Consider the following 26415-nt stretch of genomic DNA (forward strand, 5'->3'; position numbering starts at 1 on the left):
TAAAATTAAATAGATAAATTAGACATAAATTAACCAATAACAGGCGTGAATGAAGTAAAATAAAGTGTAATACATCCGCTGACCTCACACTATATTCTTCCTACATCAAATGTATGAATATTTGATGTTCTTCCTAAACTAAAAAAATCGAATCCTTGATATAGGCCATCCTTTTGAACAAACATTCTCTAACAATCTATAAAATTTATATACACAACCTTGCAGTTTATTGAAAGAGAAAGAGATACCAAGATGATCAGAAGCAAATAGTGGTGTCTACTCCTACCCTCTGTGCAGTGTTGTAGATGACTGTAACTACAAATTGAAACTAATTTACAAGCGTATATCTTGTTACTTCTTTCTGGATTATAAAAATAAATGAGTTAAGAACTCTTGATTTCTTTCCTTGCAGAGGACACACTTGATCCAGGCAACCACCTTGTTGTCACTGTGCTTTCGAGGGAAATGTTTACCTCATCTTCAGGCGCAAATATCTCTTCCTTTATAACCCCGTCATGCATAGAAGGTATGTAGTAAAAAAAAAGACATATTTCAAGGTCCTCTGACTGGGGTACTGAAACCATATCATTACGATGAAAGCATGACCTGTTCTGAGGATAATCGGCAAACACAAGTTGAGATCAATGTGATACATGACACTATTTCCTCGTCAATTTCCTTGATACTTTTTTGGAGTCACTCTGCAAGCCTTCAACGAAGGTTTTAGCAACTACATCCACAATGCCTGGAGACAAATGGTGATCACTTGGCAGTAGGAGTTAAAAAACTGAAGCCTGAACTTTCACGAATAAGTGGAGGTGGTTCAACGTCTGCAATATCAATCTGAACCATCGATCTAGAGAGCTCTTCAACTGAGAATGGTATGCTGCAGAATTCATGAAAAAGTTAAATCCACAGTTTCAGTTATGACAACAGAGGGTTGGCTTCCTGACTTACTTCAAAATGTGATCAGTGCTCAGTGCTCAGATATAGATATCAGATTTAGTAGTCTTGGCATATAAAATCACAATTATAGTGTTAAAAGTATATAAAGATTTATTTTATACACAATTTGGAAGGGTGATTCTACTTGGCAATGACCTGTTTTAATATGCATTTATGTTCATCTAACTGAAATAAGGGCAGGTTTTGAAAACGAGGATCTATAAATAAAAATATAAGTAAATAAGTAATATATAAATCAACCAGACTTGTGAGCCAAAATAATACTACTAAAGAAATAAATTATTTCATAAATGCATAATTAATGAATTATGGATATGGTGTAATTACTGTTTAGACCAAATAGACGATGATAAATGGAGATCACGATTCTACTAATCTTAACCTTGAATCGTCATCCAATAAGAACGAACTGCTGACTGCATTATTTGAATCTTCGGCCATCAAAGCCCTCATGCTAGATATAACCTGTCAATCAGAAAAGTCAAGTTGCCAAGCACAGCGAAGACAAATACGCTGCCTTAAGTCATACTTTCTGCATTTACAAGAAGGCTTGTCAAGATAAGCAAGGCCGCAAAGGCATCGGCAATTATGATGGTGACTCATTTAGTAATAAAAAAACGGTAATGTCGTCAGCTCCTCTTTATACCAGAAAAGCGAAATACACACAACATACCCGAGAACACGAAGCTCGGATCTGTGTTAAATGCTTTAAATATGTAATCAGTAATGTTATGCAGATATTTGATTGTAAAAGAACAACCAACATAGTATGCATAAATGACCATGGGATAGCCTAACGGTGAGGCTTATCCTCTACCTCTTGGCTGGATTCTTGCTCGCCCCGATATCTAGTAGAACTGATACTACTCTATAAGCTTATAAGCTTCCTAAAAATAAGAACATAATATACATAACCGGAAACTTACATCTGGTGAAAGACTCTGTGTGCTATATTTGTCATCCCAGTACATGGTGCTAATTCTGTAGAGCTGCTGCATACTAAGCACCTAAAGAAAACTAAACTTCAGCAAACTGGTGGTCATACAGAAATTTTACTAAATGCTTCATCTAACTTATTCAAAATTCACTTACCGGGCACAACTCGTTACTTATCTCATCCAGTGTCTTCTGTGGCTTCTGATGTATGACCTAAATCATGACAAACAATACAACATATTAATAGGGTATCCCCCAAATTCTTCTATACAAATATAAATATTGTCTGGATTTTGTTTTTACTAGAGCAAAAATCAACACTAATAGGGTATCCCCCAAATTCTTCTATACAAATATAAATATTGTCTGGATTTTGTTTTCACTAGAGCAAAAATCAACATATATCCTTTTATGAATTTATGGATTATAATACTAAGAGCATTATGTCTACAGAGGAGACCATACTGATAAAAATGGAGGAAGAAAACAAGGGAAGGATAAGATATAATTTTGAGAAGCAAGATATTATGCGATATTGTGAGATGACACTGTATGAAGTAGAGATTCTGTACCAGAAACCCGATAGCCTGTCTTATATGCTTCAGCTCATCCCATGCTGAACCTGCATACTATTGTGTACTCTTTCATCAAGCAGGATTACAAAGAAGGAAAATTAAACGAGAGAGCAACATGGAAATCAAGAATACCTCATCAGTTGCGTTGTAGCACCAACGTTCCAGTTCAGCCAATCCAGACCTGACGTACTCACCATTGCTGAATGAGCAGCATTCTCGTCTTAGAAGAAGACTGCAACCAGAGAAAAGAACTAAACATTAATGTGCGTGTATGTATATATATATGTGTGTATATATATATGTATGTATGTATGTATGTATGTAGAAGCAAGTGTAATCCCGAAAAACACTCAGAAACGTAAACATATAACAAAATGTTATTAGACAGATGACCTGTTAAATAACTGCACATTGATGAAGGAAAATATGTGTGTGAACACTTTACGAACTATGTACGAGGGTACCTGAGAAAGAAAAGAAAGTGTAACTAGATATTAATTTGTAGCAAATGTAGAAAATGATAAACATACAAATAGCAAAAGACGCTAGCGTATAGGAAAATATATAGAGTTCAACATAATGAAATTATAAAAACGTACACTATGGAACTGTAAATAAATGTAAAGTGGATCTTTCAGGACTATACATGAAAGGGCACCTTGCCTACTGGAATATAAGCTCCCAATGATTTTGTTCTACCAAAAATATAGCATCGAGAGAATAACAATTGTTGTTTAGTTGTAAATTGGATGTAGGAGTGCAGGATGATCATTGTCGGATTGTTTTAATTATTAGATCATATGTTGAAGAGTTTGTTGATTATCACAGTTACTTTGAATACGACATGACGTACCTGCCTAAAGTTTCACTATAACGCCTTAGGCTTAGCATATCTGTGTGTGTTTGTGGGTGAGCCAAGATAAAGAACTGTTATTACAAATTGGGTATGAGAATGTATCAGCGGTTATCACCATCACCCTATACAGTACAGATATTACATCAAATCAAATAACTTTTTTTGTGGTTGGTTAAGTAGCATCTGGTCTAGTCATAACTAGAGCAGGCACCAGAAATCATCAATTCCCCCACCCCCCAATACTAACAAGTAACAACTATTGTGAAACTTATGGCAGGAATCAATATTAGTACGCCTAAAGAACCTCTTTTTTATAAAAAACAAAGAAATAAGAAATTGGTAATATAAAAAAATTATGAAGCTCAACCCCCCTGCGGAACAAGCCAAAGCTACCCTTTTATATCATAAAGTAGTCACAGAGTTTTGGAAGAGAATCCAAAGTCCTACATAAAATTAATAATCAATTCTTAATTCTTAAGCATTTGAGAGGCTAAGAAAAACAACTTTTATTACATAATGGTTATGGAAACATATAAGAATTTATAATCAAGTATCATCACGTGCTTAAAAAGTACCTTCACTAAAGCACAACTAAAGCAGACTCCATATATCACCATTCTTTTTCCTATACTTAATACTATCAAGTAGCATAGCAACTTTATGTTGGAGCCAAATCATACATTAGTAATTGCACATCTCTTAAATAGACATAAAGAAGAGGAACCAGCAATACAAACAACAATGAAGCTTAATCCCCTCAGTGTACAAGTCTATAAGCCAAAGCATAGCCTTGTATATTAAAAACAGGTCACACAGTTTATGAGGAATCTGAAGTATTATTCGAAGATGAATGCTTATTGTATTTACTATGTGCAGACTCATCAAGTATCAAACAGTAAATTTAACAATTCTGGTCTAAGAGCATAAGTATCAACATAAATTTGTCATATAAAACACATACATCAACTTCCAAATAAAAGTTGATACTTCGCAGTAAAAACAAGTCCTAAACTATCTAAGTGAACCACAAATAGGAAAGAAAGACAGAACAACAGGTTTCCTTACCTGATTAGATTTTAGCATATTTAAGAAATTTTCAAATCGCTTTGCAATGCCTTGCCAGTGAGACACCAAAATCTCTTGAGCAGCAGCATTTGCAAGTGTACGAGCAGTTCCCTTGAGTAGGTTTGTTCTGGATATTCTTGGAGCCTACGATTCCATAAAAGATTAAACTTTGAAGCATAAATTTCACTTCTATACTGTCAAAGGCTAACACCCACAGGTTCTGTATCACATGTCATAGACTAACACTTAATTCTTCGTTCGTTGTTCCCCCAATTTTAATTAGAGAGGAATAACTCAGGAGCTACAACTAATTAGTTTTCAGTACAGAAAAATATGCCAAGATAATTGTCTATTATCAATGTCATTAGTTAAGTAACTATAGAATGATGAGAACTCGTTATCCTCATTTTTATTTACAGTACACCATCGATGAAATAGTTTAGGAATGAAGCTGAGATAAGGATTCCTGCAAAGTTTTATATAATACCTGAATGCACAAGCCAAGCAATGGAGAAATCTCTTTCTTCAGATTATCACGGATCATGCCATAAATCTTTTCTACACATGCTGTCAGTTGCTGTTTGAACAGCAAAGCAGGATATTTTGCTTCAACCTGATAAAGGGTATCTAGTCCAGTAGCCAGGTCAACGTGTGAAAAAGAAAGGCTACTGCTTAGTGGTATTCCTCGAAAGCTCTGAAGAAATAAACAAAATTATCACAAGATCTGTGGACAGCAAAATTTTTGAAACAAATATGACATTTTATTTTATCTCATTATAACCTTTGTCATTCTCCCAAATATAGATGGTGATCGCCTATATTTTGGAGTCAGCCCAGCAGCAACACTAGCTCTCAGTGTGCGTTGCAGTAAAAGCAACAGAGTTGATGCATTGGACATCCAATATGCTAGAGTTTCATTACTCTCCGCAGTCTACAATGCACATGATTGTAATCAAATTTCAATGAGCACATGATACTGGCATATAAACAATGTTTCATGACAAAAAGCATAATTTAATAATCTATATACCTCAATGGCATGACTTATGGTTTGTATGATCCGGTCAAAAATGGTAGTTTTTTCAACTTCAAAGGATCCCCAATGCCTTAGACATTTGTATATGATGCAGGCAGCAACAGGTCTGCCTTTAGCAAATCCTAGGTCTTGAGAGATGCACTTGATGAGCAAGTCCTGATACTCCTGCTCTTTCTCGTTACTTGCTTTCTGGGGACTTTCCTTCAAATCTGCATGTTCCCTCAGTTCTTGTACTGAAGGACCGGAGATATCCTGTTACAAAGTAATTTACAATTATAAAAGTAAGCTTAATCCAAAAAACTAGAAAGCGATGCACTAATACTTTACTTTTATTATACTTACAATTCCTTTTAGGCTTTCACCCCTCTGCCAGTATAAAAGGAAAGATAAACCAGAGAAAATGTAAGTACTGCATAATAAACAATCGTTCAATAAATATAAACCTCTTCTTTAGGATCACCTGAATAACTGATCTTGAACGTCCTGATGATAGGAGCTTATGACTTTGATTCATTTGCAAAACCTGCTGGCGAAGAGCTTTATTTTCTGCCTCTAAATCTGCCAGGACCTTATTATTTTGTGCTGTGGATAGAGCTTGCTGACGGAAAACTTTATCTTCTGACTCTTTGTTACTGAGCTTCTCTTCAAGCCTAGATACAAAAAGAAAATTGGTTCCAATCATTGCAACTTATACAACGGACATCCTACATCGAAATCATATAAATCAATGACAAGTTATGAGGAATATCTACGTAAATAACTAATTTTAGTTAAAGTTTGGAATAAACCTTATAATATCATTAATGAGGGTAAAACATAGATTTACAAAGGTGTACTTAACTAGTGACTTTGTGTTGCTAATAACTATGCAAAGATATAAAATTAAACTATAGACTGTTTAGTATCCCATAACAATAATACGTGTAAAAAAGTAGCATAAAATATGAACATCAAGTCTTTTTTACAATCTAGTATTAGGGCTGGTGCCATTTGTGCATTCATTGCAGAATAAAATGTTTCCTTCTACTAGCTCGCCATCATGTTTCTTACGCATACTGGTGAATGATCTTTTTTAAATGATTAAATCAGATAAACCACACAAGACTGGTATCATTGAAATCTGACTTAGATATCAGGTTAAAAGATATTATCTATTTACGATGGACAAGCAAGTTTCCATAATGTACACTACAACATTTGTGTAAATTTTTACAATATTGGATAGTAAGCATGAAAAAATTACACTAATTCCAATTTTTTTGGTCAGCCTCATGCATAGCTGATAAAGTTTCTAATGTAAAATTTGTCTTTTAAGCTCAGAATCTGTCTGATAGATCGTACTGTGGAAATATTGTTGAAGGTACAGTGATATCTAAATATATGGGCGACTCCCATATCATTACTGATAAAGTCAGTCTTCAGCAAACATGTAATTGTCCTTTCAGACCTTGCAGACCAATTTTCAGAAATATAATTTGAAGCTTAGCTTCTGGTTTATTACCAATACAGGCATTTGAACAAAAAAATCAACAGGAGAAAAATTTTAATAAAATATTTTTTTTAGTGTGTCCGGACCATAATAGAGATGGAAAATAGAAGACTTACTTACGGTCAAGGAGTTGGAGCATGTAAACCTGACAAATAGTACCGAACGACGCTTCTTTATCTGAAACTTTCACTTCTACCGGGAATAAGGGGTGATACCTTTTCTTGTATGGGCGCCAACTTTTAGAACCAACCAAAATAATTTTTCAAAAGAAAGAGAAAGATTTACGTCATACTGAACTACAGATTCTCTTCGGTGGTGCTGTCTTCAAAATTTACAAGCTCAAGACATGAAATTCCGAAGACAAAACTGGAACCTTAATTTAGTATGCTAACAACTATATCAAGGTTTCATCTTTCAATGATGTCCTCGACAACTTAACAAATTTCTTTCAGCTATTTCAGTGGAACCCATAAATAGTTGTGTAGAAATCGTCTGTCTACTGAATAAGAATTATCCGCAAAGTTGAAAGAAGACACAATGAGTATGCACTCAAAGATAAAGATGTCTGAGGTGAAAGAGAACAGAAATTTGAACACTTACCAAAGATCAAATAATCGAAGGAAGATACTTTGAGAGAAATCTTATGATGATGCTCTATGCGGGACTTCCACTGGTACTGATGTCGGAGGGGGAATATATACTCTTTCAATGGTGTCCAATTTCTAAAGATGGTCAATGCAGTATTGTTGACAAAACATATATGCAAAACTATTTTGTGGGGAACAACATTGATTTGTGTCCCAATGATAGACAAGTACAAGATATGGACAACTGAAAGACAACCTCAGAACCTAACTGCCCAACATTTGACCTGATAATAGCTGATAACTTGCTACTTGTTTTCAGTGGACCTCGAGAAAATGGAAAGGCAAAATACAGAGTTGCAGTAACACAGAAAGTTTTGTTTTGTATATAAACTCAAGAACTATTATATAATTACTATGATAAATAATTCTCCAGATTTCAGTTAAGATTTAGAAAGATGAACCAGTAAACCACATATATACATTATTTTCACAAAGAAAATAACATCTCACCATATCTACCATAAGTAAAACTAGGTGAAACTTCTCTGATGAACTGCAAGAAGCATAATAACCTTCATTCCCAAAATCAGAGCTCACAATTTAATTTCATAAAGAGATTTCAAACTCAAAGAACAAATTAAGAGAAAAATGAGGTTATAAATTTGGCCTTGACATAAAGTGGCTCAATAGCTTGTTAAGTAATCTAAATATTTTTATTAACATGTAAACTGACATTATTTTAGAAAATTTGTTATTAAAAGGCATTAATCCCAGCTCAACTACAAGATTTCACTACTCAAAACGGGACAAAGTGAAACATACGTATAAATATAACAAGATGTACTAGATTTTGTAAAACGTAAGATCCGAAACCCAGATTGCAGAGTATCAATCACCAAAATTTTATATTGATCCACATTTTATATGCAAAAGAACAATGTGCCAATTTTGGGATGAGTTGCCTAATGAACTGTGCCAAATGCTGAGAGATGACTAATCTATGATCTAGCTAGCGTGAAACAAATGCAGATGTAAAACAAATTGATAGAGCAATTTCCCTCAGAAGACATCATCGAAGGCCCCCTCCTTGTCACTTTCCCAGTTTTCAGATCCTGCACAACGCAACCATCGAGTAAAAGAAGATATATGATAAAGTTCCTTTTAACCCAACTTGTCAAAATAAAAACTAAAATGAAGTGTTGGCACAAATTGAAACTTAAGGGATGATGGAGAGAAATTGAGATAAATGATACAAGTGGCTGAATTATGAAGTTTCTCAATCCTGGTAGTGAGTACTAAATGCATTGCTCATATGCAGACAGGAAGACTCTGGGAAAACTAGACTGACCTGATACTTCAGCGGCTGAAAGATCCTGAACTATCGGATGAAGAGCACCAGGATTGAGGGAATATGGTTTTGCTGGAGTTGAAACGGGAGCTGGGAAGGTGAATTCGGAGTCAGTGGATGTATTGGAGAAAGTAGATGTACCATCATCTTGACTGTCTTTATATAAGAGTCCTGAAGTTGAACTCAAATCGGAGGAGGAACGCACTATCATTTTCAGCTCTGAAACTTGACTGGACATGCTGTATATCATCCTGAGGCACACTAGATCATATCCGCTATATCAGTCAAATACTATATAGGCATCTGAACTTATTTACTGTAACTCTAGTAGCTAAGAGCAACCCGTTTTTATTAAGTGCTGTGAAAGTTTTAAGCTAATATATTGTGATCAATCTTCCCCATATCTGCTCCTTCCATAACTATTTGTTCTTTTCTCTACTTAAGGTATTTACATTTTATAGAGTTATCATTAAACAATGTGATATTACTTGGTCATTTTAAATTGTAAGTGAAGTTTTGGTTCAACTTGGATAGTTAAAGAGCTTTCTCTTATTAGTTATGACCATATATTTTTTTTAATCTAATGCCACTTTTCAAGGCTCCAATGCTGCTACAGGCCAAATATTTTTTTTACAGAAAGTTTTCCAACTAGGCCCACAGATATTGATATGGCCATGGCAGATAAGGTGTTACAAAGATACGCCATGTTAGAAGATTGCCTAAATGACTAGATAATAAGGCGCTCACCCAGAAAAAAGTTGGCTTTTACAAAAACCCTTGACTAAAATATATTTATAATAGTTGAACATACAAAATAATGAAATAAATATTATAATAACTTGACTATAAGAGAAGCCAAAGCAAGTTGACCGAGTCTCTTATAAATATAGCTTGTACTTTAATAGTTCAATATACTTTAATTGGTAAGGAAATGGAAGTGTTTCAGCCATCCCTCCATGCATCTCTCTTGTATTCTTCTTCAATCTACTTTGTTCCCTCCAAATCTCCACACTAGTTCTCTCCTCTCTCTCTAACCGTTCACTCAGTCAAAGAAGCATTTTAATTCGCATCTCATAAATCTCTATTCTTGCTTAAACAACTTGCATTTGTTTGGTTTTACTTCATAACATCAGAAGAATGCATGATATTTTACACACCAAGGTAGTCTAAATTTTGCCATGCTCCCCCGTCTAAGATACTTTCTTACAGCACTACTGAGTTTAAGAACCCAAAACATATGAAAGAACCAATGTTAAAAAAATTGCCAGCAGAGGAAACAAGTAGTTGAACATGACCAAAATCCCCTAAATGGGCCTTAGTAATACAAAGAAAATTCAGGAGACAATCAAGCAAAAAGGAAACAGAACTGTAGTTTGCATCATCTGAGAAGTATAGTTGAACACCCCCAACCCACCCACCCCCCCCAACAAACCAAACCAAACCAAACCAAATATTCATAAACTTCAAGTTCAGCAGTCAACACATGCTAAACACTCGAACATAATAAAAACCTAAAATAATCATTATTTACAACAATAAATAATGATATAAAAAATGAATGAAGGCTAACACATGAAATCCAAAAAGATTAAATGAACACAAATTAGGGGTTGTCATATTGGAACTTAATATGAACAATTATCAGAGTAAAGACAGAATAGACCTTCATTCTTACGAGTTTTGTAATAATACTACCTGTTCAAAGATTCCTGAAGCTGGTGGATTTTCACTTCGGTTTCTTGCAACTTTTGGCTCTTCGCTTCGCTAGACTGGATAGCCTCGTGATACTTTCTTTCATACTCATCAGCTCGATTCTTGTCAGATTGACATGATGCCTGTAAAAGTACAGGTGCAATTACAGTCCTCAATCATTGATTAATAGAGCTACAGATTAATTAGAATATGTCTAGGTTTTCCATTTGCCAAAATTTGCAACTAGTCCACAACCTCAAACTGGGGAGAGATATGGTGTATCTAAAAGGATAATTAGTTAGATTATAAAATGAGGACAACAGTATTAATGTGTTTGTAACTAGTTGTCACGCCCCACTAATTTCTGGCTTAACCATGGGAGTGTGCCATAAACGTTGAGCAGCAAGGCATAAGAGGCCCTTGGGTAGCTTGAGCGCCAAGGGCTAACAACGATGTCCCGACCTCATGATTACAGAACATTCTAGATTAGTCCGATAAGTCCTGTGAACGCTCTAGATGGCACTTCTACAATGGAGAGGCAACTAGAAGATACTTACACACAAAAAGCCCACTGTTTTTATCTCTTTCAATTACTCCTCTTTACAACTATTCCTATATAAGTAAATAAAGTACAATCCCCAATCAAATGTAAACATGATTTACTTGATATCTGCCGAGTTGTAAACACTATTTTCCCCGATGATGTGCTTACGAGATATCTAACATTCTCATACATGATATGCATAGTGAAAAGGGGAACACCGATATTATAAAGATATCACCTTCAAGGTTTCCAATTCTGCGCTTAATTCTTCAATTTCCTTAGAATTATCAACAGGAACTGGGGTTTCTTTAACAGTAACAGATGCCTCTTCACTTTCTCTCTGTGCAATTTCACGTTCTTTCTGTGCATTCTCACGTTCCTTGGCAAGCAACGCATTTGCTTCGTCAACTTTGCTTTGCATGGCTTGCAATGAATTCTGCAACTTTAATATCTCCTGCCCTTTTTCTTCTTCTAAATCAGTCTGCATGTACGTATTTAACCTTTAGCAATATGAACCATGCAACCAAAAAGCGTAAACTTTTTGCAAATTTTTTATAAAATATCTGTTTCTCAAGGTTGCTCCTAACAAGAGCACAAGGACTTGGGTACACTTCATCTCATCTGAAAGATACAGTCAAGAACTCAAGTAACTTTAATGGCATAAAACAGAACTTCTCTTCAATTTATTGCATTTTTCACAATCATGCTAAAAAGTATGTTTAAGTTTGCCAGTTCTTGTAGCATTTCTACTGGAAATGAGAGACTAAGTACGCTGACAAGATAGAGTAAGGGGAGGGGAACTAGACTGAAAAACTATCATTCAAGAATAAGATAGAATGAGTCGACTTATTACCCTCTGCCGTTTTTCCAACTGCAAGCGCAATTGAAGGTCTTCTACTTGTTTCTCAAGCTTATCCTTTGCTTCTTTGAGTGCACCAGTTTCCTTTGCAGCCTATACATAGTAATGCAATTACTTTAGAAATAAACAAATGAAACTTTAGCGGGAATTTTAAAGGTTAAAGTAGTTTACTGACATGTGGTAACAACATTACGCAAGGCGATTCACTACAGAAATTCACATTAACATAGTCTCTTCAAAGAGTTGTGCAAGCCTTTAACAAATATGTTACTCATATGTGGGCCAAGTAAGAGTACACCGTTTCAAGCATAAATAACATCATGGACAGTGATTATTCCTTTATCTCACAGAACAATATGACATGAATGCTTGTACTATAACAAAATATTTTACACCAAGTGATAAGTCACAGACACCAGCCTTATCTAGACTGATAGACTAAAATTCTCTGTATAGTGTCAATACTATAAAGCAAATGAAACGTACCCACTATGACCAACTCGTCATTTGGGGTCGACGTAGGGCACGATGTATGCTAACTTGCCAATACTTTGAGTGGTGAAGTTGTTTCAAAGTGTGTATGTTAAGGAAATAACATACTCCCTCTGTCCTAAATTAAGTGGTCTAATTTTTTATACCAAATTTACCCACTAACATTAATTTTTCATTTCATAAATATATATCATATCTCCATTTTTCAGAGCTCTCAACATCGCAACATGTTCAACAACCTTAATCATACCCAGTATATGAATCTTTGTCTAGAACTATAGCATTTCACTTCACTGCTAACTTTTCGTCTTTGCAAGGATATAAAGGAAACAGTAGGATAAGAATTAAAAATTAGCATACTCATTTCTAGAAAGTTCCAAAAAAGATTTTAGGACAATTAAACTGGTAGGTCACAATTTCAAGTTTGCATATTGCAGTAAGTCTTCCAATCAACAATCCAATCTGAGATAGTAAACATACAAAAGATGGCTACCTCGTACTAATGCATGTTTACAACACAAAGACCCACCATTTTTAAAAATAAGGAAATAACATACTCCCTCTGTCCTAAATTAAGTGGTCTAATTTTTTATACCAAATTTACCCACTAACATTAATTTTTCATTTCATAAATATATATCATATCTCCATTTTTCAGAGCTCTCAACATCGCAACATGTTCAACAACCTTAATCATACCCAGTATATGAATCTTTGTCTAGAACTGTAGCATTTCACTTCACTGCTAACTTTTCGTCTTTGCAAGGATATAAAGGAAACAGTAGGATAAGAATTAAAAATTAGCATACTCATTTCTAGAAAGTTCCAAAAAAGATTTTAGGACAATAAAACTGGTAGGTCACAATTTCAAGTTTGCATATTGCAGTAAGTCTTCCAATCAACAATCCAATCTGAGATAGTAAACATACAAAAGATGGCTACCTCGTACTAATGCATGTTTACAACACAAAGACCCACCATTTTTAACTTTCGAAGCTCCCTTTTTGCAACTATTCCCCTCCATCTGCTTTGTGTGACAATGGATGCCCTAATCAACTTCCTATAGTAAGCAAAATCTCTATGACCACGCCAACGTGACTGCAGATAGATATTTGATTAATAACAGAACTTAAATCAAATTAGTTCTTATATCTCAACAAAGCAACCATATACTAACTTGTATTAGAATTGATGCCTTTGTTTGTCTCCTATAGTTAAACTCTTTGCGTGCAATCATTGCTCGTATACTTGTCTGGATGAGAGCAACAGAATATCGAAGTCTGTTGAATGCCCTCCTTGCTGATCTCCCCCGCCTATTTGTCTGAATTTTCAGAGTTGCTGCTTCTTTCTTCAAATTACCAAACATTTGAATGGCAATGCTTCCTATTGTTCATAATCAAAGATACATGATCTAATAATACAAGAAGCTAAATATTAAAAAGTTGAAAATATATGAAAGCAATATAAAGGTCCAGTGGTATCTATTGTGAATTGTGGTGTCATTCTAAATAATGCATGAGAAGTGAACAGTGTTTAGACAAACCTCTACAGAAAGCCTGCAAAGCAACAGCTGCAAACACAATAGCACGAAAATGTTTCCTAGTAAGATAAGCTCTGATCTTTCTTTGAATGACTTTGGCTGAACTGCTAAGCTTTAGCGCTCTCCGAGAATCAAGATCAGCCATCTGACCAGCTCTTAGGAAAATTTTTGATTTTCCAATCTGCAAATTAAATACACACACTACGTCATGCCTTTCACATGGTGGAAAAGATATTGGAACAGATCAGTGAGAGAATCAGAACATAATAGTTTCAGTTCTACATGTAGATGAGTGACATTATAATCAAACCTCAATGAAGTTGCATCAAAGATGATCAATGTTAAAAATTCTTAATAAAGTTGTTTTCACAAGTCGAAAAATGCAGCTACACGGTTGATAGGAAAGTAGAGATCTTCTTGGGCAGATGTTTAAGAAAGCTTCCCATAACTCATTTGAAGGCCTTGAGAATTCTTAACTAGTCAAGAACAGCAAGAGGAAGTCACATTATATCCTGAAACGTTTTGCGTGAAGTGATATTTGGAGTACTAGGGGTCAGACAACTAAAATGACCATCTGAGTTTTCTGTCCCAAAAGGTCAAGTAGATGAGAAGCCATTGCATGTATCATATAGTATCAACTTTCACCCTTGCTTAAAATCCCAATATGGGTAAGAGTAGATACCTACAACCCACTAGTAGCCAAAATAATGGGTCCACATAATTTGGGAGTACCTAGGAATCATACTCGAGAAGTCCGGGTAAACCAAGCTTCAATACAGGTTAAATGACCAAATCCCCTAACCCACTATATGATCACGTATTAATAAGAAGTCTTCTATGCAGAAATTGAAGAGGACCTTAACTTAGGATTGTTCTAAATTAAATTATCTGTTCCATGATTACTTTGACCCTTTATGTTTTTTAGGTCAATGTTCTTAACTAGCTCAAAGAAAAATTACAGCTTGAGGGGGAGTGGGTGGAACTCGATTTATGATATTATTATTGGTTTTGATTTATTTATATTTCAAATGTAATCCAACACTATGCCTACATAAATGCTCTTTCTTGCGTATACTGTAAATTACAAAATAGAACTCTCCCACTTTTTTTATCCACAGTTGTGGACAAAATAAATGCAAAAACCGTAATATAGCTGGAACAAACCTCCAAGAAGACTACATATCATATTAAGATGCTTCAGGATTACAGCTAAAGCATTAACTTAAAGGGTTTTATATCAAAGTGGACACCGATCTCGTTAAAATATCTCATCTAGCTACCCGATCTCCAAGGGGACTCATTTTAAACACTCAAATCACTAAAAATATCACTAAAATAATTTTTTTAAAAATATTAACAGAAAACATAAAGGAATCCTAGTCATAAGATGAAGTGTACTGCACGTGGGTTATATAATAAAAGTAAATCACAATTATCATGCAGAAACACGTGAAAACACATATATGAACATAGATAATGTGTTTTTTTTTCTTTCAACTCTTTAACCCTAATTTGTTCTTTTAATTGATTTAGTGAAAATCAACCCAAAAATCTAGAATTGCCTATGCCTAGAATTGATGTATTATAATAAAATCTTCAATTCTATTATTTTTGTCCAAAATTTGACTGAGTGATATAGTATATTGAGTGCTCTAAATGAGTCCCAGTGGAGATCTGGTAGCTAGGTGAGATATTTTGACAATAATGGTGATTAATTTAAATGCATTTAAAGAATATGAAGATTAGAATGAATATTAACAATATGAAGATTAGAACGATTATTGACAAGTCAACAACCAATCCCCAACGTACCTGATATCCAGTAAGGCCAGCCTTCTCCAAAATCTTTTTGCAAGCTGTCGTTTCATCAAGACTACTCAAATACATGATAAACACGCAACAATAAGAATCTAGCAACAATGGATCAGCTAAAAATACCTCGAAATATAGAAAAAACTGTAATATGAAACAATTATAGAGGCTGCAAACCCATCTGGCATCAATAGACATGAGAAGTTAATTTGGTGCATATAAGACGGAACCAACCGAAATCCACCAGTTTCGGTGAACCACAAGACCACCGTAATAACCCCCCAAAAGATCATTTGGTTATGTTGTCTAGTGAGGTATTGCTTATATCCATTTTAAACTTTCCCACGTCATTTGATGCAGGACAGGCTGTTACTTTGGAAAAGGGGCTTATACTTACTTCCCATCCATAATTTCCGGAGCGAGGAAACTAAATCGACTTAGAAAATCAAAAAATGTCTTGCGAGTAGGATAGCCGGCACAACTGATTCTAATTGCCTCAAGAACACCCTGTATAATAAATTAAATGTATAATGTCAACACAGAACAAAAGGATGATAGAAGGTGAAATTTCCATACAACAAGAAGAAAGTATCCAATCTGTACTCACACCACATCGTAACTGTTGTATGATGTTGACATTCTCAAAAATAGCAGGTTTAAGGAGATTATTAGGCTTCACACATCTGATGTAATGAGGTTCTGTAGAATTAAGCGTTTCCATTAATTGTTGGAGTTGTGCCTGCAAAAATTTAAAGTAAAGCCATTTTTACCTTTTGCCAAGGGCTTGTAATATTTCTATACTTCTGCATGTTCAAAATAACATGGGAAAAAATAAAATTTGCCCAATGACTAAGTTAATGACATGAACATTTTTAGTTCCATACCTTAAACCGAGATCCTATAGATGAAAACTTGGAAGATTTACTTGATGACTTGGTGGTCTCTTCAGGAAGTGGTGGGAAAAGGCCAGCTACAAAAGAGCATTTGGAAGCACTCAACAAATCTTGATGTTCGGCGACAACGTAGTCTTTGTTTTTGTCCAAAAATAGATCAGATTGATATTGGACCTAAATCAACGTGCAGTATGAAGTCATGTTATTTGAAGACACCCCAGTTTGCAGCACTAGATACAAATATATAGCAGTAAATCCCTAATACAGACCTCTCCAGCATAATGAGCAATTGTAAAATCCGTCCGCGACAATTTTGGTTTAATAAAACGTTTATTAGCTTTGAAGGTCGAGTAAAGCTTAGTTGAAAATGTCTCATGAGTTGACTTCGGGAACATGCTGAAATTAGAACAGGCACAAAATAAACAGTTAAGTCAGCAGTAGCAGGTAAATGCATGTAGTACTCTCTGTGCAGACATGACCATGAACCAATCTTGCATATGCAGATTCACAAATATATAATGGAAAGTCTTAGATTTGTCATTATCCTACCAGGCTTCGTCAAGCAGAGCAATGATCCCTCCAGGTTTCTGCAAAAGAAGAATATAAGAAATTCTGTGACAAGTTTTGTCAAAGATTTATAATTAGCAGAACTAGTCAGTTTTAAGTGCTCATTTTATATATGCAGACATATGAGGACTCAAATAATACATATAACATGATTTATAATATAAGAAATTTTGAAAGGTGATACACAAAGACATAATCAGTCCGGTTTGAAATTTTAATTAGTATTGTTATGTATAGAAAAAGTATATTTTCTTGTATCAGATACTAACTCTAACCTGTATCACTATCCTTATGTTCTAGAGGATGGGTGGACACAAAATTCAGTGAAATTCAGATATAAACTTCTTGCAACAACTACACCATTAAAATCAATCATTTTACGAATGCCCGTAGTGCTCCTAACCTAAATTATTAGCAGCACCTATGTTCTTCTTTCAAAAAGGGTCACATTACATTTTCAAGGAACTCCTTTGTTAAAGTATATCGAACCCTTAAACAGATAGCACCTCCCCAAACAATAATGTAGATAAAAATTGAGCGAGTATACAAACCATACACCACTTTGACTAATCTAAAGACTGGCAGATTATAATAGATGCGTTGTCTTCCAAAACACACCCATATATTGCATTTTCTCTCTAAATTATACACTTTAAAGCTTATGGGGATAAAAGTGGAATACACTATAGTCACAAATTCAGTGTCATAAATGCATTTATTAATCAGCATCCATTAGCATAGACCTTAAATGACAATCTTTTTGGGACAAAAGGGTACGCAACAACAATATGAAAGAAAGTGAATATATTTTAAAGTAATGGATACCGATGAATAGTATGAAAGGTAATTTCACTATCTCTGTGACAACAACAGGTCCTGCTATAAGTATGTACTTCGAGCATATAAGCAGTATGTAGATGCATACATTTAGACATTGCAAAAGAAATCTTCATTAACGAGTCAACTACACATTTTAACTGAATTCACCACAATGGACGTGACAGGTCCGTGCAGTGGACCTTCAAATTCGTAACTCGCCCTTGGCTTCAAAGAAGCACTTGGACTCAACAACAACAGGACCTCTAGATCAAAAGATTCCCTCTCTGTCTGTCACTCCCCTTTTATACTACCAAGAAGCACTTCTGCTATTCCATAGTCGATGAACTCAAATCAGGCAGAGCTAAAAATCTTATTAGTCAAGTACTAGCACCCTTTCTATGGTCTAGTACAAGGTATTTGTTGCTCATTAGTTCCCAAAGTCCACCTTTCATGTTGCAGAGAGGTTGGGCAAAAGGTATATTCTCACTTCAAGTCGTAACATAGATGTTCTAACTGAACATCATTGCAGTTTTCTAACATTTCTAATGATGACAAAGAAAGAAGCTCTATCTTTCTGTCTTTCCCTGAATAGAGCTGAATTTTTGGGTTGTACTTCACTATTAGATACTAGCATCACAATTCAGGTTCAACTGACCTAAAGGTTTACCTTTTCGATAAGATCTAGGACATCTTGGTTATCAACAAATTCTATGTAGCTCCAGTTGATCTCCTCTTTTGTATACTCCTCTTGTTCCATCTTGAAAACATGCTGTGAAATCACAACGATAAAATTATAGTGTGAAAGCTTTACCAGAATGGTGCACCAAAAATATCGAAGTTATTACCTGGTTAAAATGTTGTTGCAGCTTCTCATTTGTATAGTTGATGCAAAACTGTTCAAAACTGCACCAGACAAATAAAATCAGCCCTAGTGATATCAATTCCAACCAGTCAAGACATGGAGGGTGATGATATGGTCCCTTCCTCTCAATGATAATCATTGCAGTCGTGATTTACAAAACTTGAAAAAGAGGTAATGTGTGTCTTTGAGTAAAAATATCAACTACTTCTATCTTCTAATAAAAAGGTGGCTGCGAAAGAATTGTTATATGTTGAACACCACAATACATCATATATGTCTAATAACGCATATTACATTATGATATTAGTGCATAAAACAGAGGTTACCGCACATACAAGCAGGGGGTAGATATCTAGGAGTACAAGATGTCCTATGAGGAAATTAAAATTTGTAAAAGAGAAGCTAACAGAGTCCAAACTCCTATTCTTTCACTATAAATAGATTTAAATGAACACTGAGATGGGGGACAATGGTGAAATCAACACATAAAGCTGCATGGGTCTGTTTAACCCCGGAACACCATTACGTCGGTAACTAAATGAGATTCAAGAAATAGACACTTTTGGAACTGGTGAGATGACAATTACCCTATGACTAAAGTAATAACATAGAAGACATGGGTGCTTGTTTGTCCAGTAAAAATGCTAAATATACGGAAGAGACTACACTAGAAAGATTAATTATTGAGCAACTATGACAGATGAGGTATTTTTTTCCAAAAAAAAAAAACGAAGCTAAAGTCACCATTCCCAGTTAATTAGTAGATTGAACAAGTTTTCTCTTCTTAAAAGTTCAAAACTGGAGTAACTCCTTGAAAACACAAGGACCACAGATATTACTAAGGCGTAATATTGATACTAGGACTTCGATTCAAAATTACATGTAATCAGTCAACACCTGTTACTCTTGAAGCTTTCGAAACCATAGATGTCAAGAACCCCAATTAGAGATTTTGAATTAGGATCTTGCCCAATTGATTTGTTGATTTTATCTACCAACCTGCATTCAGAGAAATGATGGACCATCAAACCTGTCAGACTCCTCGTTTTCTTTTTCCTTTTGGCAAAAGAAGTGTTGCTTTGGTAATTTTTGTACAAATAAGCACATATTTTGCACACCCAACCCTCCCCACGCCCAACCCCCCCATCCCCCACAAAAAAAAGGAGCCAACTAGACTCATATCGTACCAATCAAACAAGCGTGAATATAGTGTCTTGGCTAAGCCATCTCTGCCAACTGTTGCTGCCTCTGGATCAAGACTTCTTTTGATGACTTCTTCAGGTGTAACCATTACACGCTTCAGTAGTGCATCTTCCAATGCGCGAGGATCACACCTGATAATATTTAATCTTTTTCACAACAGACACAAAAAGAAAGAAGCAAATATATATATATATATATAGAGAGAGAGAGAGAGGGAGGGAGGGAGGGAGGGAGGCTTTATTCATACTCGAGAAGATCTACTGTTGTTCGAAGGTGGAACTTGGACTTCTCATCTTTTAAAATTGATGAATCAACTTCTTTGCCCTTGGCGAATTCAATGTTACCAAGATGGAGAATTGCAGCTACGACTTTAAAAATTGCTTCCTGAAAGGCGTGGGAAGGTGATTGCATAATCACAGAATACAGTGACATAGCAGTGATGATCCGATAAAAATATAATACTCCCTCCGTCCCTCCCATTTCTTAACGTTTGGGTTGGGCACGGAGGTTAAGAAATATGTATAAAGTAGTGGAAAAGAGAAAGAAAAGTGGGTGAAGTGGTGGGACCCATTAATTTTTAATGTATTAAAAGAAGATAGTGGAGTAAAAGTAGTGTGAAAAGGAAAGAAAAGTGAAGAAGTAGTGGGACCCATTAACTATTTTGGGTAAGTTTTGAAATGTAAAGAATTGGATGGGACACCCCAAAAAGGAAAGTGTAAAGAAATGGAAGGGACGGAGGGAGTACCTGTTCAGTTTCACTTATGCCGACTATACTCATGGCTCTTCTAGTGGCGAGATATTCTTCAGAATCATTAACACCAATGAGTTCATAACATTTTGATTGATTAAGATAGTGAAATGATGTAGGATCTCCCAGCTTATATTTCTTAACTTCCTGATAAGAATTATAGGTTCAAAAAATATGGAATATTAAAGAAACAATTAGAGTGAAAAAAAATAAAGTTACTAAATATACCTCTTCTGGTGCTGCACAAAGAAGGTAAAAACAGTGATAGTTGCGTTCAGGGTCCGAAATCTGACATACGCGAGATCTCTCAAGAAGGTAAGTTCTGATAGCTGCTCCTGATATTTTTCCATGTTTATCAAACTGAATTTCAACAAATTTACCGAACCGACTGTCCAACATATCATAAAAGCATGCAAGGAATACAGCCATTAGGTTTCAATAATAAACTGTTTTTAAAATTTAAAAACCACAAGTTCATAGTATGGCTCCACCTGGAATTATTGTTTCTGACAGTTTTCGCATTTCCAAATGCCTCGAGAACTGGATTAGACTGCATTTGCAGGGTTCAAATCAAGCTTAGCAACACATTTAACTGGATAGAAAGCTATTACTGAAAGAACAAATAATAACTATAAATCAGCAAATTCTCATCAAGTAGAAGAAAGTTCGGAAGGTAAAGCAACAACAGTTGTAGCTCTATTCCTGCATGTGTTGAGAGCTTCTAGTGTGAAGTTGAAGACTTGATGCTGGACAAGCCTGACTAAAATTCTAAGACAAATAAAACACATGCCAATTATCAAAGGGCAAAGGGTGATTGCATGGCACATGAAAGAAACAAGAAGGGAAAAGGTGATTGCATGGCACAGGGAATAAACAAGAAGTGACAGGCAAGTCCGAAAGTACCTGTTTACTCCACATGGGCATTATAAATTTTTTAATTTGGTTAATAATTCTAAAAAGGCAAAAGTTGAATTCAGCATTGGTACAACGTCCAAAATGGCAAGACAGATTTTGGTTAATCACAGTGCAAACTGATAAACTTTTAGCTACCAAATGCCATAACTTGCATACTTAAAGGATGCATAGACCTGTTTGGCACGCCTATAAATGGTCAAAAGCTTCTTCATTGTTTGGGAGGTTTACGAATAGAAAGAATGGAAATATATTCTTCTATGGTGTCCTTAATTTCTTTTATTTTTTAATTTGTATATCTTGCTACGTGTTTACTTTGAAGAAAGACATAGATATTCACTTTTTTACTATATTGTTCAGCAATCATGAGAGAGAGATTTCTTGGCAACTTTGGCTTACTGAATCTGCATGAAGGGGAAGTACTTTACGAGTACATCCTAACTTGTTCCTCAATTGATTTGTTTAGAGGACACCTGTGATCACTCTCTTGTACCTTTTCTATCTTATATGATAAATCTTAATATTATTTTATTTATAACATCATGGTCCAATTTACATACTTGCAAACAACTGATATTAGCTCCCAGGGACATTGCAGCATGAAACTCTATATTCTGGAAGAGATTTGCTATTTCATTGTAGTCGTCATGCACACATGTTATTTTCTTTTGGCTTTTTTTATGAACATGGCATTTATTTCTTATTCTCTTTTTCATCACTATCTTTTCTCCTAGCATATCATGCAGTCCTTTATGAGTCGAACCCAAATTTTGAAGACATTTTGTACTCCCATACTTGTCTGAAAGCAAAATTCAAATTGCATAGAATCAGAATTAAACAAGAGTTATATTATGCATCTTACTTCTAGAACTTGTTGTTCGACTGTCCGTCCTCCGCTTTGTTTATGTCCGCCCAAGTACGCAAGGTAGTGCATAAGCATTTTAGTAGTTTCAGTTTTTCCAGCCCCACTTTCACCACTGACTAGAATTGAGTTGCTTTTTCCCTCGTTAACCATCGCCCTAATTCATTTTAATCAGGTTAGTAACTTGAAGCTCGTGGAAATGAGGCAGAAATATAAGCAATATACATGATACCTAAAAGCAACATCTGCAATAGCAAAAACATGAGGACTCAGTTCTCCAAAGGGTGCTCCTCTGTATTGTTCCATCATGTGACCATCATACAAATGACTCAGTTTTTGGAATGGATTAATGGCGATAAGAATACTGCCGGTATAAGTCTGCCATAATGTGAGAGTAGGATACAATATTATACAGAGCCGCCCATAGCTGCATTAGTTCAGTGCTTTCTCTCACCAGGTGAACATTAATTAGTTATAAAAATATAAATATTAATATGCTTACATAGATTTCATTGAGTTGATATCTGGCTGCCAAATTCTGCAGGACTCCAGGTTCATGAAGATATGATAGCTTTGTCATGTCATCAACTCCAGCAGCGGGTGCATCTTCATCCTTCGGATAAACCGAAGATTTGTTCGCAACCACCTGAAAAGCAGTAGAAATTCCGCAACTCATTTTAGTCAAATAATATATGTAACAGAGATAATTGTTTCTTTTTCTTGCTTTAATGTATTTTAACCTGTGTTACTCGGACTCTTCATTTTGTCTTCAAGTACCCATGTCGGACATGGACACTTGGACTTGAACACTTATTTTAGGCCGAAAACATGTACATTTTTCAAAATATTATCAAGTCCATTGCATGTACACGTATCCATGTCGGACACTTCTAGCCGAATCCGGGTAACAAAGATTGGTTTGTATTATTGGTTTGTTTTTTTGTTCCCAACATTCTGCTTGACTTAGTTTCTGTGAGGGTGTACAGGGGTGGCAAAATCCAACACGACCCGAAACCCGACACGAACCTGACTCGAAAAAATACGAATTACGGTCGTGGTTTTTATATTTCGGGTCGGGTTTGGGTCGGGTAATTTTTTTACTCGAAAAACTCGGGTCGGGTTTGGGTTGACCCTGTGTACCCGAACCCGACCCGAAATATTTATATATAAAATATATTATATTAATTATATATATTTATATTTTAAAATTACATATATATTTATGATATATTTATAGATTATTGAGAATATTTTTGTTCACATATAATCTCATTAAATTATTATTTATATATATTTAATATATTATAATAGATATAATTAAAATAATTAAATTTTAATAAATTTCAGGTCAATCGGGTACTGAACAGGTTGGGTTCGGGTTGACCCAAAAACTGAACCGGGTAAGACAACCCGACCCGAACCCGACCCATTACCCGAAATTGCCACCCCTAAGGGTGTATATAGACCTTGGGTTGCAGCCAGTTTTGACAAATTTGGCCTTGTTTTATGAATTTCATTTTTAACCCCATCCTTTAACTTTGCATAATTAGGGGAGATCTTTTATTTAATAAAGGGTCAACGGGTATATATTCGACAAGAAAAGACTGGTTGAGAAGACGGAAAGTGCAACATGAGATATGCTTGTTCATACGATACTCTTGGTTATTGGGTTCTTTAACACTCTTCTAAAAGTGTTGAGAGGCATTAAAATAAGGTTAATTTTGTGCTAGGCTATGATTCTACTTCCTTAGTTCCTTAGTTGGTCTAAAAAAAGATTTTTGGCTTAATGACCTTTTGAGCCAATAAAATTTATGAGTGTGTGTACCTTTTGGCCACCAAGGTATAGGATATATAACTATTGACCCTTGTACCATGGCAAAGGTGTATAACGGCTTTAAAGGGATAAAAGGTCATTAACCCTGAACTTTACAAGGTCAAGTACAAAATGACTTTATAGGTTTTGTTAATTTTTTATAGCCAGTAAGTGGCATTACGTTGTAGCTAAGATCGAACCAGGTAGATAGTGTTCTAATTATGTTTCATAATATCATTTAAAGTATATGCATATATCTAAGTTGTAGGGATCCCTGTTCCTCGCTTAGGCATTGTGGATGCCAGGGGCGGATCTATGTATGGGCTCAGGTGGGCTAAAGCCCGGGTGAGTTTTAAGATACAAAGTCTGGATCCGCCCCTGGTGGATGCCTCGTAAAAGTACTCGAAGGGCCTTTTTTTTAATATATTCTATTCAAAAGTTATATTCTATTCAAAAGTTGCCCTCTTAATTATATTCCTTATGTTTGTGATCCAATGTTTTCCTTCCAGACCCTCGCCCCAATGCAAGTACGTAGACTAAAACATCAGTTTACGCTAGGCACTATGCTAATGTACTTTGCACCGGCAAAAGACAAAACGTACATTGTTAAAAATCCTAAAGCGAGGTATCTCAGGACTCACAGTAAATTGGGTTGAGTAATTTAGCAATAATTATCTAGAATACTCAACTCACCGTATTCCCGTTAGAAGTCAGTATTTCAAGCTCTTTCCCTTTGATTTTTGTTACTTGCCCATCGATCCAGACTACGCTTGGGTCTTCCGTCCAAACAGAAGAACCTACAAGAATATTATTCCCAGCCGTACCCTGTAATTAGCAAAACAATCAAAAAATTAATTCATAGCTTCGCTTACATATAATTGACAAGACAATTAAAAAATTAATTCATAACTTCGTTTACATATAATTAGCAAAACAATTAAAAAAAAACCAGCTCTAATCTCATTATTGTGTACATCTTATAAATAAAAGTTGCACAATTAATCGAATTCCAAAAGACCATATTATACACATATGTATTGTGCGTGTAGAATAGAAAGGATTCTAATTACCATTGATATGATCACATAGATGAGGGAATGTTAGGTTGGAGATGATTTCCACAATAATAAGATCCGGTGAGATGGTGGCCGGAAAAGGAGGGGTGGCGAATCGGCGGTGAGTCTCCGAAAAAGAATGAAAGAAGAGATGATCGAGAGAGAGAGAGAGAGAGGTGATTGAGGGAAGTGAGTGTGTGTATGTGGTGGAGAGATAGAGACATGGTAATTTGCAGGAAAATAGGATGACATGTATCTCTCTCTTGCTCCGTCTCCTCTGCTCTTCGATTTTGGCGGGGAGGGTTAATAGTGACGAGGTGGATTACAATTTACAGGACCCCTTTCCCATTTAATTAGCTGTTGCTTCTGTATTGTATATGCTTTCCACCAAGCATGTTCTTGACCGTTGGAAATTCTTTAGTTAAAAATTCAGTTAGGCATACCAAAAAACCAAGCCAACGTTTTTTTTAAAAAAATAAAATAAAAACACACCAACTAAAAAATATGTAAAAATATTATACATCACTTATTATCATATTAAAATGGCATATTCTATTTATGACAATAAAAAATATTAATTACATACTATTTTTAAATCCTAACCAACCAATATAACTAATATCATTGAATGAAGAATTTTACATGTTCAACAAATTTTACATTATGTCCTAAAGGTCCAAGCCAACCATTATAGTCAACACCATTGGAGATGCTCTTAGTAAAAACAAATAGAAAATAATCGAGGCATTATTTTTAAAAATTCCCAATTTGACTGATTATTTCTATGACACCTTTACGCATAATTTATTAATTTAGATTTTATGAAATTGAATAAGTTTTCAATTATTTCAAAAGTCCATAGTTTTCAAAATTTCAAAAGAACA

The 26415-nt window shown here is 35.1% G+C and overlaps 1 protein-coding gene across 7 annotated transcripts; it reads right to left on the reverse strand.

Moving 5' to 3' along the window:
- Positions 1 to 25889, reverse strand: LOC108208902 (myosin-11). 7 transcript variants are annotated; one of them, XM_017379497.2, is made up of 38 exons: positions 25547 to 25889; positions 25170 to 25301; positions 23166 to 23309; positions 22896 to 23041; positions 22664 to 22820; positions 21381 to 21439; positions 21118 to 21277; positions 20887 to 21036; positions 20389 to 20525; positions 20126 to 20272; positions 19836 to 19937; positions 18922 to 18979; positions 18744 to 18845; positions 17240 to 17277; positions 16960 to 17086; positions 16682 to 16864; positions 16405 to 16536; positions 16195 to 16304; positions 15798 to 15858; positions 13989 to 14166; positions 13623 to 13828; positions 13424 to 13543; positions 11948 to 12046; positions 11333 to 11575; positions 10554 to 10693; positions 5895 to 6084; positions 5777 to 5800; positions 5429 to 5686; positions 5180 to 5329; positions 4886 to 5092; positions 4399 to 4542; positions 2871 to 2941; positions 2610 to 2709; positions 2475 to 2531; positions 2059 to 2115; positions 1893 to 1973; positions 1349 to 1431; positions 1 to 886 (listed from the first exon to the last, which is right to left on the reverse strand). In XM_017379497.2, the coding sequence occupies exons 1-38, from the start codon at positions 25547 to 25549 to the stop codon at positions 763 to 765; spliced, it is 4680 nt and encodes a 1559-aa protein (XP_017234986.1). In that variant the 5' UTR covers positions 25550 to 25889; the 3' UTR covers positions 1 to 762. The 7 variants fall into 7 exon arrangements, 3 of the variants coding, with proteins under 3 accessions (XP_017234986.1, XP_017234989.1, XP_017234988.1); XR_010289053.1 differs by having other exon boundaries at positions 820 to 886; positions 1349 to 1498; XM_017379500.2 differs by lacking the exon at positions 5777 to 5800.
- Positions 25890 to 26415: the final 526 nt, after the last annotated feature.

This window comes from Daucus carota, chromosome 2 (genome assembly GCF_001625215.2).
Source record: "Daucus carota subsp. sativus chromosome 2, DH1 v3.0, whole genome shotgun sequence".
NCBI classification, from domain to species: Eukaryota; Viridiplantae; Streptophyta; class Magnoliopsida; order Apiales; family Apiaceae; genus Daucus; species Daucus carota.